Source organism: Mesoplodon densirostris, chromosome 3, assembly GCF_025265405.1.
Source record: "Mesoplodon densirostris isolate mMesDen1 chromosome 3, mMesDen1 primary haplotype, whole genome shotgun sequence".
NCBI classification, from domain to species: domain Eukaryota; kingdom Metazoa; phylum Chordata; class Mammalia; order Artiodactyla; family Ziphiidae; genus Mesoplodon; species Mesoplodon densirostris.
In genome coordinates, this window is record NC_082663.1 from 133930016 (window position 1) to 133955163 (window position 25148).

At 46.2% G+C, this 25148-nt stretch overlaps 1 protein-coding gene across 2 annotated transcripts in view; it reads left to right on the top strand.

Annotated features, from left to right (window-relative positions):
* Positions 1-25148, top strand: part of GALNT10 (polypeptide N-acetylgalactosaminyltransferase 10) — a 214310-nt gene that overhangs the window by 149939 nt on the left and 39223 nt on the right. For both annotated transcript variants that reach the window (XM_060093700.1, XM_060093701.1), the window contains one exon: positions 22318-22503. In XM_060093700.1, the coding sequence (XP_059949683.1) occupies positions 22318-22503 (186 nt within the window). The remainder of the gene's footprint in view (positions 1-22317; positions 22504-25148) is intronic.

Here is a 25148-nt window from a genome sequence, read left to right on the forward strand (position 1 = left end):
GCTCTTAACCACTGTGCTGTATGTACTCCCACTCCCACCTGTGTGTCCCCTTTCATTTTCACAACTGCCAGTAATGATGATGTTCCCATTCTCCGCATCTTTAAGCACCCTCTTATGTAAACAATCCTGCCTGGTGAGCAGGAAGAGAGTTACTATCCCCATGTAACAAGAAAGTGAGGAAAGCGACATTTGTGGGGTCCCACAGCTATTCCTAATTCTAATTCCTCAGAGCATTCCCAGGACACTGTCCCCTTTGGTGGTGGCCATGCCCTCCCCAACAGTCCCGGTCCTTCAGAACTTGTTTCCACAAGCCTCTGCCTCATTGGATGTGCAGTCGTCAGAGTTGAGTTCCCCCGGCCCTGTTTTCTGCCTGTGTGTATGAGCCTTGCCACCAAAGCCTTATTAATCATTCGGAGTTGAAGGTTACCAAGAAGAATATGCCAGAGCGTGACAGGCCATTAGTATTTGTGTTGTAAGGAAACCAGTAATCATCTTAATTGGTGCACACTTCAGAGCAGAGCCGGGCTCTGTTCTGAAGGCTTGTCTCCTCCTTCATATACCATTAACGCATCAAAAGCCACGGAAACACGCCTCCCTAACCACCACTGTCCCCAGAGGCAGCTTTCACCCCTGAAGTTCTGGGCTGGCCAGGTTAGACAACCTTCTTCAGTCAGACCAGCTGAGCGGCAGTGTCTGACCCTAGGAGAGATTTATGAGGTTGGTGGAGGAGCCCCGCCTCTGGGGAATTCAGGCCCAGCCCTGTGGTTTGGTTGGTGACCAGATTTACCTCCTAAGATGCACGTCTCCCCGGAGGGCAGGAGCAGCCCGCAAAGGGAGAGCTTAGTCCCCCTCCCCTGTTCTGTTCTTCCCAGCAGTTATTCAGTGATGACCGCCCCCGCTCCGCGCGCCAAATCCTAATAAGGTTCTGGGTTGTTTTGTTTTTCTTTTCTTTTTCTTTCTTTTTTTGAATATTTACTTCCCTTTAAAAAAATATGCAAGTCCTCTCCTTCCTCACCTCTCTCACCAGAGACTCTTGGAGGAGCAGGGCCTGGCCCACTCTTTGAGAGCATGTCTTTTATGTATCACTCCCAAAAAAGATGTTGTCCAGCCCCACTTTATCTAATCTGTATTATGACAACAGAAGCGATTTTTCTAAATCATTATTTTATTATATCCAATATGCCATTTAAAATATACCCTCTCTCCTCTCTCCTCCCTCCACCTCACCCTCCTTCCCAAGAGTCTCACCATTCTAAACAGGAACTGCTGGGGGGACAAAAATTGGGAATTCCACTTTGGAGGGAAATTTGGAAGTACCAAAAAAGTTTTAATGTGCACATCCTATAATGCAGGAATTCCATTTTTCGGTGTCTGTCCTAGAGAAACAGTCACCATGTCTATACCACGAGGCACATACAAGGATGCTCACTGTAGCACTGTTTGTAATAGCACCAAATTAGAAACAACCTAAGTGTCCATCAGTAGAGGAAGGAGCATAAACTGTGATGTATCACTAATATGGAATATGAGGCAGCCATTAAAAACAAGGCACGGGATCCAAATGACATAAACAGAACTCTAACATGTACTATAAAGTGTAAAGAAAGCAAGCTGCAGAACCATTTATTTATAAATGCACACACAAAAGCAATACTTTATGTTTTCAATGTGTATGCATATGTTTGAGTAAACATATTAGAAAAAGGCATGGAAGGATATACTCCAAACCGCTAACAGCCATTACCTGTGAGGCAGGGAAGTGAAGTAGGATTAAGGATCATAGCAAAAGAAACTAAAGAAACTTTACCCTCTTGTATCTGTAGTTTTGGGGGTTTTTTTAGCAAGGAGAATATGTGTATTATTTCTTATTTAATTAAAAAACAATACTGTCTTAAAGAAAAGAATTTGGTTGACCCAGCGATTTATTTCCTGAAAGGTTTGAGAGATTTTAGCATGTTCCCTTTCCAGGGTTCGGGGGAGGGGCGGGGTGGGAGGACGTTTATGTCTTAAGCCTTTATAAGCTAAATTTTTGTTTCTTAGCAAAGCCTCTATTTGATACTCATACATACTTAAGAAATATCCCTTTCAATTGAAAGAAATCATGCATTACTTCTTCAGTGTTTATTAACAAGATTTTTCACTGGTGAGAAGACAGTGGACTCTGTATAGTTATGTGGATATACTCGACTGTTTAAGGCTCTGTTTCCCTTGCATGGTTTCTTTCTACCTAGGATGTCTTTCCCCACCTCACCACCCTAATGATTCCTTTGAAACTCTGCTTGGGAGACCTCCACTCCCCTTGGTCCCCTCCCCAACATTAATCCAGTCCTCGGGTGCTGCTGCTAATGTTTGCACATGCTTCCACTATTAAAGGAAGGCACGGTGGTTAGGAGCACATGCTCTGGAGTCACACAGACCTGGATTCAAGTCCTGCTCTGCCGCTTACTAGCAGTGTATAAGATCCTCCAACTCTCCAAGCCTCAGTTTTCTCATCTGTAAAATGGAGATGACAGTCCACCTTGTAGGATTGCTGTGGGTGTTAAATGAGATAATACTTGTAGGATGCTTGGCACCATATCTTGTACAGAATCACTGTCACTGTGTGTCAGCTGTTGATGTTATTCTTGTAGCAGAAATATCTTCCTTGATAGACCTGAGGCCTGAGCTTTGTTGTCTTGGCTTCTCATCTGCTCATGCCCTCCCTGGCAGATAATGGAGGCTCAGTTAAATGTTATTTTGTGCTGAACTGTGCAATAAGGAATATGGAGGAATGGTGTTCCGGACCACAGGGATTTTCTACGAAGGGGACACGGAAGCCCCAACGAACATAAAATATTAAAAGAGGCCACCAAGACAGTGGGTTAATTGGTGATATTTCATTTATTTTCACATATCTGATTTGCAAAATGAGCACGTATTGTACACTTTTTAAAATGCGTTCCCGTGCCTAGAGGAAGGCAATGGTAACCCACAGGAACGGGGCCACCAGTCGGGGAGAGGCAGGCCTGTGACAGACCCAGATAGAAAAGGCACTGAGGAGCCAGGGGCTGTTGCTGTCATGCCGCAGACCATACCACCTGGCTCCTGGGGGATGCCAGATGTCCATGGCTTTGCAACCCAGACGGCCATCTGGGTCTCTGCATGGGAACAAGATGCCTCACCAGGGTTGAGAGCCTCTTGCCACAGCGGTCCTAGGCCAGTGCTTTCTCTTTGGTCTTAAGCTTATGATATCCCAGATATAAGCAGCTCCTTCTATTCTCCCCAGCAGTAAGCATTAGAGGTGTGTGTGTGTGTGTGTGTATTTGAGCACAGATTAACAAATCACATACATGCATCGAGCAGCTCATACACAACCAGAGTACTGGAAAAATCTGTCCAGTGCTGCTCTGGGTTCAGAATACACAAAAACCCCAGCCCATGTTGCCTCATACATACCCACCCTGTGGAGTTCCCTTGAAGGCAGCATTCCATGTGTTTTCTAGCCCTTGACACACTAAAAAAAAAAATACAACAGTGATGTTTAGAGAATTCATATGAAAAATTTAATGAATGAAATCATATTGTGTTTAATATTAGGTTCAAGCAGCTTTGCCAGTGGTTGATTTTGAGAGTTTGGGTTTAAATGAAATAAGATTGACTATGAGCTCGTCATTGTTGAAACTGGGTAATGGATACAAAGAGAGAGTTCATTAGATTTTTGTGGATATTTTTGTATATGTTTGAAATTTGCCAGAAATAAATTGGTTGATTTTTTTCCCTGAGGTTCAGATTCTCCTTTGAGAACATGTTTTACTTTAATTTGTACTTTTTAAAAGGCTTGTTGGTGGTGGGAAATAAATTCTTAATGAAACCTTTACTGATTTGAGGGTAAAATCAAGATTATCTTCTGTAATAGGGACATACAAGTCAGTAAATTGATTAAAAATATCTAGTTCAGTTTAAACAACAACAACAACATTGAAAGTACAAGTTACTCCACTGGGGCAGGGAGACAATTACAGGGGCAGATAAGATATAGGCTAGAGCTTATGGAAAGAAAACCACATTCTCTCCATGCTGATTACTAAATGCATCTCAGAAGGAGCCACTGGGTTAAAGGATTAGGTCCACAGAGCTGGATCTTCACCAGTCTTAGAGGCTTTTGTATGGACGGGCAGGTTGTATTAACAGGTATGTCATCTTGGAACCATAGAATCACACAGTCCCAGGGCTGGAGGGGGGCCTTCAAGGCCATGCCATCTTTCTCCAACGTTTGAGTTTTTTCTATGGTTTGCATTATAAGTTCAGCCTCTGAATTCTTCCAGTTATGGACAGCTCACTGTCTTATGAGCTATCTCATTCCTTTACTGGACAGCTCTTATTATTAGAAATCTCTTTCCTTACTTTGAGCTGAACTCGCTGTCTGCAAACTTTTTCTTCTGGATCTAATCCTTTCTTCTGAAGGCAGACAGCACAGTGTCAGAGACAGGACATGAGCTACAGAGGCAGAGAGCCTGGTCTTCTAGTCTACCAGTTGTTGACTTTGGCCAAAGTACTCCATCTCTCCCAACCTTAGTCTCCATGTCAGGCAAAATGGTGCTGCTCCCCTCACCTGGGTTAATTGGTAGATCAAGAGAGATAGTAGGAAAAAGGTCATGATAGATCTACATGTACTGATACAGAGAGATGACTATGACATATTGTTAAATGGGGGGGAAGAAAGCAGGTTTCAGAAGAAATAGATAAATAAGCACAAAAACACTGGAAAATTGGGTGAGCAGTACACTAAACTATTAAGAATGGCCATCTTTAGTGGATGAGACCAGAGCAGCTTTTTACTCAGATGTTACCTTCCTCCATGATGGTTAAAAAAACTTTTTTTTACAACAAATGCATCATATTTAGGATCACAAAAAATTAGTAAAGACTTCTCCATTTTAGAAAGAAAAAGATAAAACATTCAGAACACTTTACATCCAAAAATGAAGTCTACCTGTATCAGTTGCGGTGTTTTTTTCCCTGCGGTCTGTCTGAATTGTTGAGGCATGCCCTATCAGGATTCCGTGCAAGTGTCGACCTACAGGAAATGGCCTTAAACATTAACCATTGTTAATGACTGCTTTAGGTTCTGCGCCCACCTGCCTCAGGGCCTTTGCATTTGCTGCTCCCTCTATAGCACCTTGTAATCAGTTTGCATTATACTGAAGGATGGTCACACCTGAAACACAGCCATCTCACAAGCAGACTTGGATATGACGGGCAAAGATACACCCTTTCATTACGTGGGGAGTGATATTTGAGTGGGAATTTCATGAGTGGTTAGTTCACTGATAAACATCAGCTGTGAAGTTGACTTTTGCTTCCCGATGCTACCTCCTATGCTTAGAGACTCACAAGTGAATACGTAGATGGCAGTGCCCCCTGAACATGCTTGATGTCTTCCCTTGGGTGACATGTTGAGCCATGTCATGGTGATATGGATTTTAAAAAATAAAAGCAGCAAATCACAAGGAAAATATATCAAGCCAGGATCACTCACCAGACATCTTTTAGCACCTGCTACATGGCAGGTGCTGTGAGGGATGGGAAAATAAATCACACTCAGTCCTTCCCTCAAGAAGCTTGCTGCTGGGCAGAGAGACACAAGTCCTGAACCCAAACGTGCATGGAAAGCAGAGCACGTGCTACACTCAGTGGCATCAGAAGAGCATCGTTCGCACGATTGCTAATTCAGGAGCACTTTGAGCTGATCCTGGAGGGAAGCATAGGATTCCATGGGACAGAGAAGCAGAGAAGGATGCTCTGAGCTGTGAGATTTGCAAGAGTAAAGGAACAAAGGCAAGAAAATTAGTCAAGTGGTGTCTGCAGAGAGAGGATTGGGTGCAGGGTTGAGATGGGAGATGGATCTGGAAAGGTGAGCTCTGGATATTGCTGGGAGGCCTGAAATGTCACCAGATGACATCAGTAGACCTGTGCTATGGCAACAGTGTGGATGGGAGGAGAGGTAAGGGATTAGAGGCCAAGATGACCTCTGTGCCCAGGTTAGTTCCTGATGTGGAAGTTTCTGTGAATAGCTGAAGATACCACGGTTCCTCCTCCGGTGCTAACCAATTAGGAAGCAGAGAGGGAAGAGACCCGGATGAGGTCTCAGGACTCCAAAAAGCAGAGGTTTCCAGAGGTTGGGTTGGGATTTTGGGGGATAGGGAGCAGTAGTTAAGCTGGTGAGGAAAGCTTTCCCTTCCTGCGCACTGAGCAGGAAAATCTCCCCCAGGGGAATACTTTTGCCCTTTAACAAATACGAAACTGACGGGCTGACACTGTTGCTAAAGTGGAGATTTTTTTTTCTTTTTTAATAACATCTTAAACGATAGGCATGGAAGCCGGCATCCTAAATGAAACACATGTTGCTCTCCAGCACCTGACAACCTGACATAATTTAAGAGCAGCTACCAAGAACACACAACTGGAATTGCCCATGAATCTGCTCCCCTGGATGGGCTCCAACTGGGCGAAAAAGTGGGGGTGGCCAAGTCCAAGGGACCCAGCCTTGTCTTCTCATTTGTAGCTGATTGGTGGGGAGTGGCTTTCAGAAAACAGGGGATGCTATAATTAACTTGATGGTGGTAGTTTCTGGTATGTTTTTATTTGGCATCTGATTATTAAACAGATTTATGGCTCTACCCACCCACTGAAAACGGACCAATGCATTTAGTTGAAATTAAAAGTGGAGATAAGGCTGCCTGTTTAGATAATAGCATCTCTTTTTTAATAGATTACTCATCTTCTGTGAAAGAGGGGAGAGGAGTTAATTTGTGCGATGAAGTGCTTTCTATTTCTGGGAGCTGGCTGGTGGATGTGATTGCTTGAGGAAGGAGTGTAATTCATTCTTGAAATCACTAAAAGCATGTTCAGGCCAAATACCTGTGCCCTGAGGAGTGGGGTAATTTGTAATGTGATACCAAGGAACAGAGGGGCTTGTGGTTTCAAAGCAACTGTTTGGGGAAGGTGTACAGTTAGTTTGTCTTTAGGTTGGAGGTCAAATTCCCATTCATTCTCAGAAAAGCGCCAGAGAAATACAGGCAGATCTCGGAGGTACTACAGGTTCAGAAGTGAAACACATGGGGGCTTCCTTGGTGGCGCAGTGGTTGAGAATCTGCCTGCCAATGCAGCGGACGCGGGTTCGAGCCCTGGTCTGGGAGGATCCCACGTGCCGTGGAGCATCCGGGCCCATGAGCCACAATTACTGAGCCTGCGCGTCTGGAGCTTGTGCTCCGCAACAAGAGAGGCCGCAAAAGTGAGAGGCCCGGGCACCGTGATGAAGAGTGGCCCCCACTTGCCACAACTAGCGAAAGCCCTCGCACAGAAACAAAGACCCAACACATCCATAAACAAATAAACTAATTAATTTTAAAAAAAAAGAAGTGAGACACATGAATTTTTTTGGTTTCCCAGTGCATGTAAAAGTTATGTTTACACTACACTGCAATCTAATAGGTGTACAATAGCAGTGTGTCTAAAGAAAACAATGTACATACCTTAATTTCAAAAGTATGTTATTGCTAAAAAATGCTAACCATCATCTGAGCCTTCAGTGAGTCATAGTAGTAACATCACTGTTCATAGATCACAGTAAAAAAATATGAAAAATGAAAAAGTTTGAAATACTGCAAGAATTACCAAAATGTGACACAGAGACACGACGTGAGCTGTTGGAAAAACGGCGCCGACAGACTTGCTTGACGTAGAGTTGCCACAAACCTTCAATTTTGTAAAAAACGCAGTATCTGCGAAGCTCAGTAAAGTGAAACGCAATAAAATGAGGTTTGCCTGTAAACCTAACAAGTTAATCTAAGCCATCAGACCAAGAGGCCACTGATTGTAAGGGATGGTGAAAAGAGACACATTAGGGCTTGAATTCAGAGAAACCACCACTAGTTGTGTGATCATGGGCGGTGACAGACCCTTCCTGAGTCTCAGTTTCTACATCTGTAAAATAGGGTTACCCCTCATAGGGTGGCAGTGAAAGATGTGTGTGGGATGAGCCAGCCAAGTACCTGGGACAGCTCCTGGTGCCTAGTAGGTGTAAACCCGAGTCTGCTACCCCCTTGGCTTCTGGCTTCTGCTCAGGGACTCACTCTGTTTCCACTCTGGTTGGAGAGCGCCCGGAAGAGTCCATGTGCACAAAACTGGAGGGCTTTAGACTTTACTGAACACTTGATGGAAGAGGCAGAGGAGGGGTTTACATCATGTATGCGCTTTGCTCTGACTTTTCCCGCCACACGACGCCCAGCCTACTGGTTCCCCTCTCCTCCTCCCAAAGGTTCCCCCCCCGAAATGCATTTTGTTACTGGAACGTGCCCATGTGCATTTCACCCAACTTCTCCTCCCCTCTTGCCCACTACCACTCGGAACAGCTTACACACATGCCTCCCCAAAGTGAATTCTCTCCCCTCCCCAGGTAGGCCACGGTGCTGACTTTTCTAGGAACACATGTATGTCAAGGGAAGATTTGCTTGGGGGGGTTGGAACGCCACCAAGTGTTATCCAGTGTTTTAGGCAATTACATCAACAGCAGCGCTGATCATGGTACCTGAGTTGCCTACCCACTTACCTGTGCTGGTCTGTAAGGTGAACCAATATGTGTTCAGTATATGACACCTATAAGTACAAGTATTTGGCTACTTCTTTATCTTCTTGTAGCAATTCCAAGCATTTACATATTGAAAAACATGTTACTTTATTATTTCTTCTTTATATCACAGTTGGGGCATTATATAGAATTCTCCCCAATTGGGTATTAAGCACCTTGTATTATTTATGAATTTTATTTGAAGATATTAAAGGGGACCATACAGAACAACTGTCACATAAAGGGACATTGAGTAGGATAAGGTTGAAACCCCTGAATCAGAAGATGTTGGCGCGATGTTGGCTTTTGATAAAGGGTTTAGGCCCAGTTCCCTTAAATTTGCTGTGTCCTTGATCTTTTCCAGCTGCTTGAGACAATAGGCCCATAGATGCAAAAGCCCCCATACACACAACTTCCCGGCAGCTCATAGGGTGAAAGGAAAGACACCTAAAATATGCTCTCTGAAGTTTCTGGTAGAAGGAAGTTGGCCATTTGGGAGTAATGACTTTTCTCTACCCATGTGGTGTTCCAGAGATCTCAAATCAACACACAGGAATTCTAGTAATGACCTATCAAGGTAAGCAGTGCAATTACAATCTTGCTTATAGAACTGGATCATGGGTGCATTTTTGTACATTCTCAAAAGCCCAATAACAATAACAATTAACAACAATGGGGTGTTGTGCAAAGAGCACTAGCCTCGGGTCAGGGGCCATAGCCAAGGACCTCAGGGTCAAGTGGGGCATCTTTTTCTAATGGTGTAGGTTCCAGACTGGGCCCTAGGTCAGGGTTTTTCACACTGTAGTAGACTCATTACAGTGTCATGAAATCAGTTTCTGGGGTCATGACCAGCTTTTTAACAAAAGTGAAATCCAAGAGGATAGAATAGAAAAAACATATCCGGGTGCATCACACCTTGTATTTCAGTTATGTGTATGTGTACCAGCTCATGATGTAAAATGTACTTCTGTTTATGGGTCATAGTCAAAAGATTTGAAGGCACTGTTCCCCGACATAGGGAATCAGAATCTCCAAGGCTGCCCAGGTAGGTGTGTGAAAACCAGTTCCCCTAGGGATTCTTAGGGCTGTGGTTTGAGAAGCCTTGCTGTGAGCCGCTCAGGAGGTGCATTCGTTTGTCAAATCTTTTCTCACTTGAAGGTGAGAGGAGGGTCCTGGTGGGAGGTGAAGGGGAGTCCAGGCCAGGTGGGGACCACTGTGAGTCTGAGGAGGAGGATGAGAGGGCACCCATCCCCTTCACAGTTTTGCTAGGGTCAGGAAATTGTTTTGGATTCCTTGGAGAGCTTTAGTTTTTCTGTTATTCTAGCAGGAAACGTGGGGTTCTGTCTCTAATCACTTAGAGATCCTAAAACAGTCATCCCTTGGTATCCATGGGAAGATTGGTTCGAGCACCATCACCACCACACCCTGCCCTCACAGATACCAAAATCCCTGGATGCTCAAGTCCCTTTTATAAAATGGCGTAGTACTTGCATAAAACCTATGCTCATCCGGACGCTTTAAATCGTCTCTGGATTACTTATAATACCTAATGTGATGTAATGCTATGTAAATAGTTGCCACAACACAGCAAATTCAAGTTTTGCTTTTTGGAGCATTCTGGATTTTTTTTCTGAAGATTTTCTATCCATGGTTGGTTGCATCCCCAGATGCAGAACCCGCAGATGCAGGGGGCAGCTGTATGATCACAATTGCCTAGGTTTATTTCTCTGAGGTCACCGTCTGCATTACGTTGGACTTGGACCAGTGTCCCTCAAATGTTTACATGCGTCAGAATCACTTGGAGAGCTCATTAAATTCCAGATCGACAGCCCCACTCCTCTGATCCGGTCAGTCTGGAGTGAGACCTAAGAATTGGCATTTCTCGTAAGTTCCCAGATGATGCTGTTGCAACTGGTCTGGGGATCACATTTGAAAACCACCCTGTTAGATCAACAGAAAGGAATGTGCCCGGCAGAGTTCCTGACACACAGCAGGAGTGCAGTAAATGCTTTCTTGATTAAACTGAACTGAATTCTCCCTGGCAGAAAGACCTTCACTAAGGGATGGTTGGTTCGCTACTTTCAGCAGTACAAGAAATGGCTCCTTGGGGCTTCCCTGGTGGCACAGTGGTTGAGAGTTCGCCTGCCGATTCAGGGGACACGGGTTCGTGCCCCGGCCCGGGAAGATCCCACATGCCGTGGAGCGGCTAGGCCCGTGAGCCATGGCCACTGAGCCTGCGCGTCCGGAGCCTGTGCTCCGCAATGGGAGAGGCCACAACAGTGAGAGGCCCGCGTACCGCAAAAAAAAAGAAAAAAAGAAAAAAGAAATGGCTCCTTGATAGTGAACTGTGTGCTTTTTAAATGGGTAAATTGTATGGTATGTGAATTATATCTCAGTAAAGCTATTATCAAGAAGTGGGGCAGGAGGGGAAGAGGGAAGGGAAAAAAAGAAAGAAATGGTTGTTTTTTCAAAAACACACATCAAAAGTGTCTGTTAGGGGCTTCCCTGGTGGTGCAGTGGTTGAGAATCTACCTGCTCATGCAGGGGACACGGGTTCAAGCCCTGGTCTGGGAGGATCCCACATGCCACGGAGCAACTAGGCCCATGAGCCACAACTACTGAGCCTGCGCATCTGGAGCCTGTGCTCCGCAACAAGAGATGCCACGATAGTGAGAGGCCTGCGCTCTGCGATGAAGAGTGGCCCCCACTTGCCACAACTAGAGAAAGCCCTCGCACAGAAACGAAGACCCAACACAGCAAAAATTAATTAATTAATTAGTTAACTCCTACCCCCAACATCTTCTTAAGAAAAAAAGTGTCTGTTAATGCCTTAGAATGTATTATAAGAGGACCCGTGTCAAAGGAGAATGTAAAAGGCCTTCTAGCTGAATTCGGAGGCCCCTTTCAGCTCTGCCACTCTCTGAACTTCCTGCTGGGACTCTGGGCCAGAAAAAGGATGTCTCTCCTGAAGGGCTCGTCTGCTTTCCTTTCCTAAACAATAAATGATGCCTAAATACCTGTACGTTTCCCCCGCCAAAGACCCATCCTGGTGCAAACATAGCTTTCCTTCCTGACCTCTCTTTTAAATTTTCCTGCTATTTATATTTACCTGTCTGCAAGTTTTCCAAGCAAGTGAAAGCCCTGGACACCCCAAGGGGTAGGAGATAGAGTTGAGGTTGTGGGATTGGAAAGTGTTACCCACCTGGCAGAATGGAGAGACCAGGGACTTCGAGGGGTGGTGCAGTTTCATGGTTAATAATGCCCGCTTTGGCATCAGAAACACCTGGTCTGATTCCTGGCTGTCACCTCCTAGCTGTCTGAACATAGATTGGCACAGAACTTTTCTAGGCCTCAGTTTGCCCTTGTCTAAGATACTTCACACTGCCTGCCTTAGAGAGTTGTTGTAAGAATGAAACGAGACAGTGTGTGTAGGTAACAGTGCTTAACACAGGCCTAGCACACCCAGCAGTAACCATGACACTGACGGTGACGATAAAGATGAGAGGGTCTACCTTATGTTAACAATTGTCCTTTGGCTAGAAGCACCTGAGTATCAAAATAGGACAAAGGGTTTTGCCTGCTGTTGTGAACCCTGCCCACCTCCAAGTGGATTGACAGTGCCTTAGAATACAGTGGCTAAGACTTACAAGTGAATAAATCAATCCTGGAAACAGATGAGCTATGACACTTTAATAGCCAGAAGCCCAGCGGAGCTGAGACGTGACAAGACCCAGAACACCTAGAAGTCCCAGAAGCCAGCCCAAGCGTGCGGAAGGCAGCCTCTCCCGCTGCGACCTCTGCACTATTGACAACACCCCCGAGGCCAGAGAACCAACAGGGATTGGTCTGGTTTGTGACTTGTTCCTTACTTCCCCCCTCCCCTTCTTCCCCCTCTCTCTCCTTCCCCTCTCCTTCCCCCTCCTCCTCTTCCCTTGGGGTCCCATCCACGGGGCCCTCTCCCATATGCTTGGTGTCCTGCCAGCTCTGGCGACACACAGAGCTCCTTTATTTTGGGTGCCCCTCAGCAGGAGTCTCTGCAAGGCTCGATGGCACCAGAGATTGAAACTCTGGACTCTCCTTGGGAATTAATTTGATTACACACAGCAGTAGAGCAAAGATTCCTGAACAGACTGAACTGGATTTGAGTCCTGTCTTCACCACTTACCCGGCTGGCTGTGTAACCTTGGACCAGAAACGTCTTCTGAACTTGACTTCCCTCATTTTGCAGTGAGGATGATGAGCCGTGACCTGCTTCCTTCACAGGGAAATCACATCAAATCAAATCAAATGAAACGATGGAGGAGGAAGGCGTGTGGATTCAGCGGGGATTTACAGATTCCTCTGGCCCCCCACTAGGCACGAAGGCTACACTGGCAAGCAGAGCAGTTACAGAGCTCTCCCTCCTACAGCCTAGAGTGGAGGGAAGCAGACTAAGTCAATCCAAGGGTATGGAACCATGATCCGAGCTGAGCGGCATGAAGGGCAAGGTCCAGGACTTCTGTGGCTATCTGCCCTAGGGACCTGCTGTGGTCTGGGAGGTCAGGAAAGGCTCTAGTGAGGAGTCGGAGGTGTGAACCAAGGTCTGAAGGCTGAGCAGGAGTTAACTGGGGGGATATGTGAAGAGGCTTAGACCTCAGCAGTCCAGATAGAAGGGCCGGCTTGGATACAGACGCTGAGGCAGAAGGGGTGGGTCATCATGGGGCCTTTGGACGCCTGAAAGAAGATGACATGGAGCAGGCAGGAAGGAAGGGAAGGGCAAGATGAGGCTGAAGAGGGGGCAGGACCCACCATCCACAGCTTGTCATCCTTGGGAAGGATTTGGGACCTTCTTCCGAGAGCCACGGGAACCGTGGAAAGGTTTTAAGCAAGAGAGCAGAAGGGTGCCACGGTGCAGTCCTCTTCTCTTCCAAGAGGCCCCCTGGACTGCTGCGTGCAGCCTGAAGAGAGACAGAGTGGACGCGGGGACAGCAGTCGTGGCTCTTTTGGTTGGCCACAGACCACAGTGGTCCAGACAAGAGACAGCGGTGGCCAGAACCGGGGCCATGTTCTTGCTGTGTCACTGTTTCGATGCCAGTGCATGAGAACCTCTCTTCTGTCTCGGCGTCCTCAGGCTGCCGCAACAAGGCACCACAAACCAGTGGATTAAAACAACAGGAGTTTAATCCCTCACAGTCCTGGAGCCTAGAAATCTGAGATCAGGGTGTCGGCAGGACGATGCTCTCTCTGCAGGTTCTAGGAAAGGATCCCTCCTCGCCTCTCCCTAGCAATGCTTGGTGTTTCTTGGCGTGTAGAAGCATCACTCCAGTCTCTGCCTCTGTGGTCAGTGGCTTCTGGTGCATCCAAATTTCTTCTTCTTATAAAGGATACCAGCCATTGGATTAGGGCCCACCCTAAATCAGTATGACCTCATCTCAACTCGATTACAGCTGTAAAGATGCTATTTCCACGTAAGACCACGTTCCTAGGTACTAGGAATTCAGCAAGCCTTTTGGGGAGGACACAGTTCAACTCTCAGCAACTCCTCTGAGTGCAACTCCTCGTGTGCAGCCCACCACGGAGAACCATCCTCAGAGTCCTAAGTGCCCTTCCGAGCAGACAGGAGGGAAAGGCTCCACTAAACACAGGAACCAGGGAGGCTGCAATTCCCGGGGAAGTATGTGCATTTTCAGGTGGGATATACAAGGAGGACCAGGGAAGCACAGGCCTTGGGTTCTGGTCCTCACTCATACCTCAGTAGCTGAGAGACTTAGGGCAAGGCCTTCCCTTTGCTGAGCCTCAGTTTCCTCTCCAGTAACACCAGAACTGACGATACCTGCCCAGAATCGGTGACTGCGGGGAGTCCAATGAGATAATCAGCAAGAATTTGCTGAGAAGATACTGGGTGCCCAACATTGGGATAACTCACTGGGCGTGTTCCTAGGAGAGGGACCGCTAGTCCAGAGGAAGCTGTAATATCCTTCCACGTTAACCCCCCACGCTTCTCCCCTCTAATGGCACGATGGTGACAGGCACAAACTCCATCAGCGCCCATATCATCCAGTGGGCAGGGGCGGGGATGAAACGGGAGAGGCCAGCAGTGACAGTTCCCAAAGCTGAGTGATGGATCCCTGGGGCTTCGTTATTCTATTCTACGTTTTAAAAAATATGTTTGAAATGATTCTTAATTAAAAAAAAAAAGTTTAACAAAGAAGCCTACAGACTCTGGAGCCAGATTGCCTGAGTTTAAATCCAAGACCTGCCACTTACTGTGTAGACCTGGGCAAAGTTATTAATCCTCTCAGTGCCCCAGTTTCCTCATTAGTAAAACAGGGATACCAACCTGCCTCGTGGAGTGTTTGTGAAGATGCGATGCGTAAATGCATGTCGGGTGCTTGGGTTCATGCCTGGGAGGGAGTGTACTAAACACATGGTGACCATTATTTACAGAAATAACGGTTCCAAACATCATCGTGTTGCTAATCCAACGTCATCACCTTCAAGGGATCACACCCTCAGCCTTGCAGATCCTCTAACCCATGACTGCCACTTGGACACTGTCTTGGTTTGGGTTTCCTGAAGCAGATCCTGAGACAGGATTTGAGTGCAAGGAGTTAGTCTGAGAGGAGATTGCAGGAAACAGAAGCAAGAGAGTGGGGAAGTGAGAAGAGGAAGGGGAGACAGCCAGGAAGGGTGCCTATGCCGGGCACCACGGCAGGCAGCCACGGTGACCCCACTGGGAGCCAGCACAGAGCACGTGCTTGGGGTTAACCCGCCTGAGGGACGAGGGAGCCGGGGCGGTTGTGCACACACACGACGGCCCTCAGTCGAGGTCTACCACGTGGATGCCAAGCCCCAGGCAGTGGCAGGTGCTGGCGGGTTGGAGGCAGGCAGGCAGAGAAGAAAATGCTGAAGGGCTGTGGGCAGGGCACCCAGAATCCACCTGTGAGCACTCTGGTCAGTGCTCTTTGAACACCTGCGTAGAGACTTACCCTGAGGGGGACTCACCTTCAGGATCAGCCTCACTGCCCCCATTGAATGGCTCTGGCTCCTCGTGAGATTAGGGATAATAAGGGCGAGAGCAATTCTGTACTGCTGTGCCATCAGAGCAACCCCTGCAATGGGAATAATGCGTCTGTGGCATTAGGACAGCTGCCTTCCTGCTGCATCAGGGCAGACATCTCTCAGCCCTGGCATTTGCACGCTGAGCCAAGGTATAGCCTCAGAGTCTTTCTTAACATTGCTTTAGCTATCCATTACACACCTGTGAGCACAGGCACTTCCATGAAGCCTGTTTGCTATCCCTGCCTTAGGGCTTATGAAGGTGGGGGGAAGTCCCGGTGTGGAAAACGCCATGCCACAGACTCACTGTATGATTCTGGGCAAGACCTTTAACTTCCGGTCCTAGCCGTCCCTCTCTGGGTAGAATGGAGGGTCTGACGGGAGTGAGGCGGAGATGGGGTTTGGTGCTCTCTTACAGTCAGGCAGGGATGGGTTTTAGACCTTGGCTCCATCATTTATAAACTGTGCTCCTTGGGCGGGTGACACCACCCGCTCTGAGCCTCATGGTGTCTTTTTGTATAAAAGGTGCCATAGTACCCCATTTGTAGTGGTGGTGTAGGCAACAGAGATTATGTATATACAGTAGAGAGCTCCGTGTGTGAGCAGGGCCTCAGGAATTGTTCCCTGTAATTGTCATCGTCAGAACCATCATCATCTTCATCTAAAGCCCGTTCCAGCTCTAAAATTCTATGACTTTACAGACTGTCCTCATCCAAGAAGACAGCGTGGTAAAATAAGGCAACAGTCTTGATTTTGTGTAAATGTTCTTTCTAATAAGGACAGGAGGAGCATAATTGCCCCTAAAGAATTGTGCCGACTTTGCCACAAGCTGTCAAAAGGCCTTAATTGGTCCATCTGTAATGACTGCGGCCATCTGTGTTTGGGGTGATTTAGCGATGGGGCTCTGCCCGAGCAGGGCCCTCAATGCTTAGAGCCTGACGGGGATATATCTCCCTCTGTTGGGAGTAGTGGTGTGTGGTATAGGAGATTATCTCATCCTCGTGTTAATGACCTACCAGTTGAACCCAGCCAAGAAGAAGCGCTGGTCACAAGACAATGACTGTGGATTTTTTTTTTCTTTTCTTTAAAGATAGTGTTCCTGCCTGAACAGCAGCCTATCTGTAGCGTGATCATGCCTCTTGCTATCTTGTCTCACTGCCCAAGAAAGTCTCTTTTGGAAAGATTTAGTCCTTCAATTAGGGCAAATTGATTTCTGCTCTCTACAGAGCCACTGTTCCAAAGAGAAGTGGGAAAGGGCCGAAGAAGCCATATTAATCTTTGCAAGCAAGCAAGAGGCGACCTGGAGTATTTTTCAGCCTTCCAGCCTCAGGTTGTATATGGAGTTAATCTTTCCTCTGTATATCTTTTAATTGCTCCGACTTGCAAGGTACCAGACAACACAACACAAAACACACCTCATCTCCACTCTTTAAGTTTCTGGAGACTTAAGTGTCTGGAGCAGTGTTTCCCCAAGTGCGCCAGCACAAAAGTGATTAAGTGGTACCTAAGATGATCTCAGGTGGCCCAGAGACTTTGCATTAAGTAACATTGGCTCATGGGGAGAGAATGCTTCCTCTTTTCAGCTCTCTTTCATTTCCTCTGATTACCTCAGATGGAAGGTCTTGGCTGGCTGCCCATATCTCCCTTCTTGACAAAGAGGGAGGCAGGAAGGTCTGGCTAAAATCTAGTAACGTCGCTTTACTCTTATTTGTTTGGGTTTTTAAATTTATTAGCTCTTTATCACAAATGGTACCGATTTTCCATTTATAGTTTTTAACGCTTCCTTTTAAAATAAATTAAATTTTTAATTGAAAAAAAGTGAGCTGGGACTTGCCTGGTGGTCCAGTGGGTAAGACTCCACACTCTAATGCAGGGGGCCCGGTTCAATCCCAGGTTGGGGAACTAGATCCTACATGCATGCTGCAACTAAGAGTCCACATGCTACAACTAAAGATCCCTCATGCCACAACTAAGACCCAGTGCAGCCAAAATAAATAAATAAATATATATATATATATATAAATTTTTTTTTTGCGGTACGCGGGCCTCTCACTGCTGTGGCCTCTCCCGTTGCGGAGCACAGGCTCCGGACGCGCAGGCTCAGCGGCCACGGCTCACGGGCCCAGCCGCTCCACGGCACGTGGGATCCCCCCCGGACCGGGGCACGAACCCATGTCCCCTACATCGGCAGGCGGACTCCCAACCACTGCGCCACCAGGGAAGCCCAAATATATATATATTTTTAAGTGAGTTGATTTAAAAAAGAAAATCTTAAGTAAATTGTAGTGAGGTAGGCAGGAGTGGCAAAAATCGTGCCAGTAGTATATGATTATGAGAGATAGGGAAAACACAGCTAGAGAGGGGAAATCCTCATGTTTCTACAGAGAACCCAGCAACTTACTGGCTGTATGACCGTGGGCAAGTTTCTTAGCTTCTTTGAGCATCAGTTTTCTCATCTGTCAAATGGGGAGAACTGTAATGCAGAGTATGATTTTATGAATCAAGGGAGATAAAATATGTGAAGCTCCTTTGCAAGTCATAATCTGCCTTACCAGTGAAAATGATTCATTTCTATACAGGTTAGAAAAATAAAAGGTTCAGTGGGTTCTGGATCAAGCAGTCAAGGGGCCCTGGCTCTACTGTTAACTGTTGCACCTTCCCTTCTCTGGACTTCAGCGTTCTGTCTATAAAATGAAGAGACTGAACTACTCCAGTGCTTTCCAGGCCTAGCTGTACATCAGAATTACCTGTGGGTCAAGTAAAACCAAAGATGCTGATGCTGCCTTCAGTTTACCAAATCACAGTCGCCTGAGAGGATGCCCAAGCAGCTGTATTTGCAGCCAGCTCACCAGGTGATTCAGCCACAGTCCCTGAATTAGGAGGGCCCTTCCAGCTCTAACTCCTGATGGAGTGAATTCAGAGCAGAATTGTCTGACTTCTTTAACCCAGCAGCCTCGTTCATATTATTGCAAAAGCTCATTCTTTTTCATTGCTGAATAGTATTTCCACTGTATGGATATACTACATTTTATTTATCCATTCATCTGTTGATGTGTATTTGGATGATTTGATTTTCAATTTGGGGATATTATGAAAATTGCTGCTATGAACATGAGTGTACATGTTTTCATGTGGACATATATTTTCATTTCTCTTGGATATACACCTAGGAGTAGAATTGCTGGATTGTATGGTAACTGTGTTCAACTATTTATGGAGCTGCCAGACTGTTTTCCAAAGTGGCTGCAGCATTTTACATTCCCACCAACAGTGTATGAGAATTATTTCTCCACATCCTTGTCAGCACTTATTATCTTACTTTTTCATTATAGCCATCCTAGTGAATGTGAAGTAGTATCTCGTTATGATTTTGATTTATATTTCCCTGGTGACTAATGATGTTGAGCATCTTTTCATGTGTTTATTGGCCATTCATATATCTTCTTTCAAGAAGTGCCTATTCATGTCCTTTACCCATTTTTTTAAATGGAGGTAAAATTCACATAACATAAAGTTAACCATGTTAAAATATACGATACTATGTTAAAGTATACGATTCATTGGCATTTAGTACATTAATAACGTTGTGCAACCATCACCTCTATCTAGTTTCAAAATATTTTTACCACCCCAAAAGGAAACCCCATACTTATTAAGTAGTCACTCCCTATTCCCCTCCACCCCAGTTCATGGTAATTACTGATCTGCTTTCTGTCTCTGGATTTTATTCTAGAATTTCATACACGTGGAATGATATAATATGTGACCTTTTGTGTCTGGCCTCCTTTACTTAATATGATGATTTCTAGGTTCATCCTCACTGTGGCATGTATCAGTACTTCATTTCTTTTTTGGCTGAGTAATATCCCATTGTATGGATATATTCCATCTTTGTTTATCTATTTATGAGGTGATGGAAATTTGGGTTATTTTCACCACTTGGCTATTGTGAATATTGTTGCTATGAACGTTCATGTATAAGTAATCAAAACATTTTTTAGGGACTTCCCTGGTGGCGCAGTGGTTAAGAATCTGCCTGCCAGTGCAGGGACATGGGTTCAATCCCCAGTCCGGGAAGATCCCACATGCCTCTGAGCAACTAAGCCCACGTGCCACAACTGCTGAAGCCTGTGTGCCTAGAGCCTGTGCTCTGCAACAAGAGAAGCCACCGCAGCGAGAAGCCCACACACCACATGAAGAGTGGCCCCCGCTCGCTGCAACTAGAGAAAGCCCACGCGCAGCAACGAAGACCCAATGTAGCCATAAGTAAATTAATTAAGTTAAAAAAAGAACCCAAATATTTCAGAGAGAAGCAAAAACAAAAAAACATTTTTTAGCTGTCCTGGATTCCTTGATCCCTTACATTTACATAAAGTTGAGGATCAGCTTGTCAATTGTCAATTTCTGCAAAGAAGCCATCTGTGATTTTTTTTTTTTTTTTTTTTTTTTGCGGTACATGGGCCTCTCACTGTTGTGGCCTCTCCCGTTGTGGAGCACAGGCTCTGGACGCGCAGGCTCAGCGGCCATGGCTCACGGGCCCAGCCGCTCCGCGGCATGTGGCATCTTCCCGGACTAGGGCACAAACCTGTGTCCCCTGCATTGGCAGGCAGACTCTAAACCACTGCGCCACCAGGGAAGCCCCATCTGTGATTTTTTGATCACATTGAATCTGTATATCAACATAGGAGGTATTGCCGTCTTAACAACATTAAGTCATCTGATCCACGAACGTGGACTGTCTTACCGTTTATTTAGGTTGTTCATTTCTTTCAACAGTGTTTCGTAGTTTTCAGTATACATTTTTTTGTGTGTGTGTGTGGTATGCGGGCCTCTCACTGTTGTGGCCTCTCCCGTTGTGGAGAACAGGCTCCGGACATGCAGGCTCAGCGGCCATGGCTCACGGGCCCAGCCACTCCGCGGCATGTGGGATCTTCCCGGACCGGGGCACGAACCCGTGTCCCCTGCATTGGCAGGCGGACTCTCAACCACTGCGCCACCAGGGAAGCCCCTTCAGTATACATTTTGTACTCACTTTGTTAAATTGTAAATGGTATTTTTACTATTTTAATTGCATTTTCAAATAGCTTTCTTATTTGCTAGTCTATAGAAAAACAGTTGATTTTTAAATGCTGATCTGTATCCTGAAATCTTGCAGAGTTTTCCTATTCTAGTTTCTTTGTAGATTTCTTAAGATTTTCTGTGTAAACAATCATGTCATCTACAATTAAAAATACTGCTACCTTTTTCTTTCCAATGTTTATGCCTTTTATTTCCTTGTCTTACAGTTGCACTGGCTAGGAATTCTAGAACAGTACTAAAGTGTAGAGAAAGTGGACAGCCTTTCTCCTGCTCTTAGGAGAAAAGCATTCAATATTTCACTATTAAGTAGGATATAAACTATAGGGTTTTTTTGTAGCCATACTAGAGTTTTCATAAAGGGCCGTAACCCTGATTAAAATCAAGAGACACTAACGTTAAGGCTGGCACTTTTAGTAGAAAGAGACTGTCTTTGAGATTTATTTATAACAGCTTTTCCAGGCGTGGGCCAGAAGCCAGCCTACATTAGAATAAGCAAAAAGAGGAATTGGCTGTTATGTGTAATAAGAACATCTGGGAGTCTCTCTGCTTCAGGCACAGGGGGATCTGGAGAATCAAAATGTTATCAGGATAATATCTCTCTCCATCTTTTCACTCTCTTTTTACATGTTGACTTCAGTCTCAGCAGATCTTCCCACCACCTCTCATCACCTCATTTTGCTAAAGATGTCACAAGCAACTCCAGATTTAGGGCCAAACAACCTAGCAACTCTAGTAAGAAAAAAGGGCCTCTTTTTTTTTTTAATTTATTAGTTTCTGCTTTATAACAGAGTGAATCAGTCATACATATACATCTGTTCCCACATCCCTTCCCTCCTGCATCTCCCTCCCTCCCACCCTCCCCATCCCACCCCTCCAGGCGGTCACAAAGCACCGAGCTGATCTCCCTGTGCTCTGCGGCTGCTTCCCACTATCTATCTACCTTATGTTTGGTAGTGTATATATGTCCATGCCTCTCTTTCGCTTTGTCACAGCTTACCCTTCCCCCTCCCCATATCCTCAAGTCCATTCTCAAGTAGGTCTGTGTCTTTATTCCTGGGGGCCTCGTTTTTGAATAGTTCTGAAAACGAATTCTCAGGATTCATTGTTTGGACCAATTCAGACCACATGTCCATCCCTGAACCAATCACTGTGGCCAAGGAAATGGAATGCCCTGATTGGTCAGGCCCAAGCCACATGCTCCTCCCCCTTGGAGATGCAGTCAAGCCCACCCAAGTCTGAAGGACTGAGAAGGGGAGGGGCAGTTTCCCAAAGAAAATCAGAGTACTGTTGCTAGAAAATGAGGGAATGGGTCCCCGCCAGACATAAACCACAGCTGCTAACGCCCTCGTACAGAAGGTCTCTCTGTGTTCCAGGTCTGGCATTAACACTGGACCTCTTTAAACTTCAGTTTCCCTCTTTGCAACACACATGCAGTTATTCCTGCCCTTCTTGACCCTATCTGAAAGGTCCAATGAGACAGTGCACTGGAAAGCTCTATCTAAACTGTAAAGTGCAGTGCACATGTAAGGAAGGGGTCACAAGAATGATTACTCACCCATCTGTCCATCTGTCCTCTTCTCTCTCCCTCACAGAGCACCTGAAGAAGCCACTTGAAGACTACATGGCCCTTTTCCCCAGTGTGAGGATTCTCCGAACCAAGAAACGGGAAGGGCTGATAAGGACCCGGATGCTGGGGGCCTCAGCAGCAACTGGGGATGTCATCACATTCTTGGACTCACACTGTGAAGCCAATGTCAACTGGCTCCCCCCCTTGCTCGGTAAGGGAGGCTTGCAAGGTGAGGTAGGCGGCCTGGAGTGAGCCACTGGCCTCCGGTCCTGCTTTCTGCAGGGAGTCATCTATACTACAAGGCTTCCCTTGCCTGCTTGAGATGCACCCAGCACAATGCCAGGCACCACGAGGGTATCAGGCCCTCAGGGGTGCTCAGAGCAGCCTTAAAAGTTCTGTCCCTTCATTTTACAGAGGAGGAAGCTGAGCCTCGGAGAGGGGAAGTGACTTGCCCAAAGTCATAAAGCACATTAGTGTCTAGTGACATGATTGCTTCTCCCAGGTTACTTCAGGTGTTATTGGAAAGCAAGCCAAGGCTGCCTACTGCTAAGAGCCAAATTGTAGGGAACACCATCATACCAACTTAGAACAGTTATCATTCACTGCACTGCTGCTGTGAGCAGGGAAGGCTGTAAGCTTTATCTTCAGCCCTCACAAAACCATGCCAGGTCGAAAGTGTCCCCTTTTTATAATAGAAGAGACTAAAGTTCACAGATTTTGAGTGACTCACTTGTTCCCTTGGGCAATAAGTGTCAAAGTCACCATCTTTCTGGTTCCAAAGTGTATCTTCTTTCAGGATTCCACACTGCCTCCCTAAATTCATTTCCTCTTTGGAGAGTTTCTGACAGCTGTCAGGTAAGGGCTCCAGACAGAGGGCAGCGTGATCCAGGAGTCGTCCACATAGGCTTGTGGACAGAAGGGAGACACGAGGCCTGGCTGCTGGGCAGTGAGGTGCCTCATGGCTGGTTGAAGAACCAGGTCTGAATCCCTAGGCTCTGAGCTTTGAGGAAGGCATTGAGCTGCTGCTGACATGTGGATGCTGAAGAGGAAATGTCCTACTGGGGCTGGGAGTCAGATGAGGGACAGAGATGGAGGCAGGGTGGGGAAGATCTGTCAATCCAGAGAGAAAAGTGAACGCCTCAAAATTGGATGGGTATACTCTCCGTAACAGAAAGCATAGGGAGCAAAGAGGACTCGAGTTTAGGGCAAACTTGAGTATGTATCAGAATCACCTAGAAGACTTGTTAGCACACAGAGTGCTGAGCCCTGCTCCAGAGCGGTTGGTTCAGGAGGTCTGGGGTGGGGCCTTAGAAGCTGCATTCCTAACAGCCTCCGGGTGGTGCCAGTGCTGCTGGTCCAGGGACTATACTTCGGGGAGCACTGGTTAGGCCCCCATTCAGAAGTGAGGACAGAAAGCAAAACCCACACGGTTTAATGGGATAACCTAGCAAGTTTGTTTCCTAACACAGATCAGCATGAAACTAATTAATATCAGATGATATGCTTCTGACCCCAAGGGTCCACGATCCCACTGGGTTAGGAAAAGGATATAACTCAGATCTTCTGGTAAACTGTTTACCTAATTAAACGAAGAGATCTGCATCTGCCTCTCATGACAGAAAGAGAACAAAAAAGAGAAAAGGCTTCACTGTAAATCACCTAATTGGGACTTCCCTGGTGGTCCAGTGGTTAAGAATCTGCCTTCTAATGCAGGGGATGAGGGTTTGATCTCTGGTTCAGGAACTAGGATCCCTCCTGCCATGGGGCAACTAAGCCCACATGTCGCAACTAGAGAGCCCACATGCCACAACTACTGAGCCCATGTGCTGCAACTAGAGAAGCCCGCATGCCATGACAAAAGATCCTGCACGCCATGAGGAAATATCCTGCGTGCCGCAACTAAGACCCAATGCAGCCAAATAAGTAAATAAAATATTTGTTTTTAATTTTAAAAAAATAATAAATCATCTAATTTATAGTCCTGAAGGAACATCACGTTTTGGGGGGGGGGGTCATTCAGTGACTCATAAAGAGACTGAAGTGGTAGAACACGAAGCTGAGCTTGCGGTTAACAAGCCTTAACCCTTGTGTTAACAGCCTTAACTCTGTTTCTATGGAAATATATGAGGGTAATTTTCATAATCTGCAGCCATACATGGAAGAAATATTCTTCCTCTACTTTTTCCCTTTTTCCAATAGAAATGTGAACCACTGGTCTAGATGTAAAAGTCTGTCCCTGCTAATATGAGCAGCTGGCTGAGCCCATCACGGCTTTTGTCTCTGAAACCATGAACATGCACAGTTCACTCTGCCTTCTTTGGAGAGTAGGCATTTCTGAGCCTGAAAGGGATTCAGCTCCCCTGAAAGGAAAGCCACTGTTGTTCATCATTTTCTTCATCTCTGTCACCACCATCATCACTGTCATCATCATTATCATCATCGTCGTCATCATCATGCCTCTGCTAGTCCCTTATCTTTTTTTGATCACAGCCCACATTTGAATGTGACTGGTAAAGCGGACAGGGCAGGCCTTATTATCCACATGTTGCAAATGAGAAAACTGAAGGGCGGAGAGAATGAGGGGGATGCTCACCCTTCCAGCTCCTGCTTCTGAGCTGCTTTCAGCGATCCTGGGCACAAAGGTTGCCAGCAGAGGGTTGGTCAAGTGCTCGAGGCTAGGCTAAGCATCTTGGCCCCATCATCCCACTTGGCCTTCACAGAGATCCCAGGAAATAGGTGCTGTCTTCCTCCATTTTGTTGGCCAGGAAACAGAGGTTCAGACGCATCAGATAACCTTTTCCAAGGTTATACTGTTCATAGATGACAAAACCAGGGTTTGCACCTGGGCATTGTGTC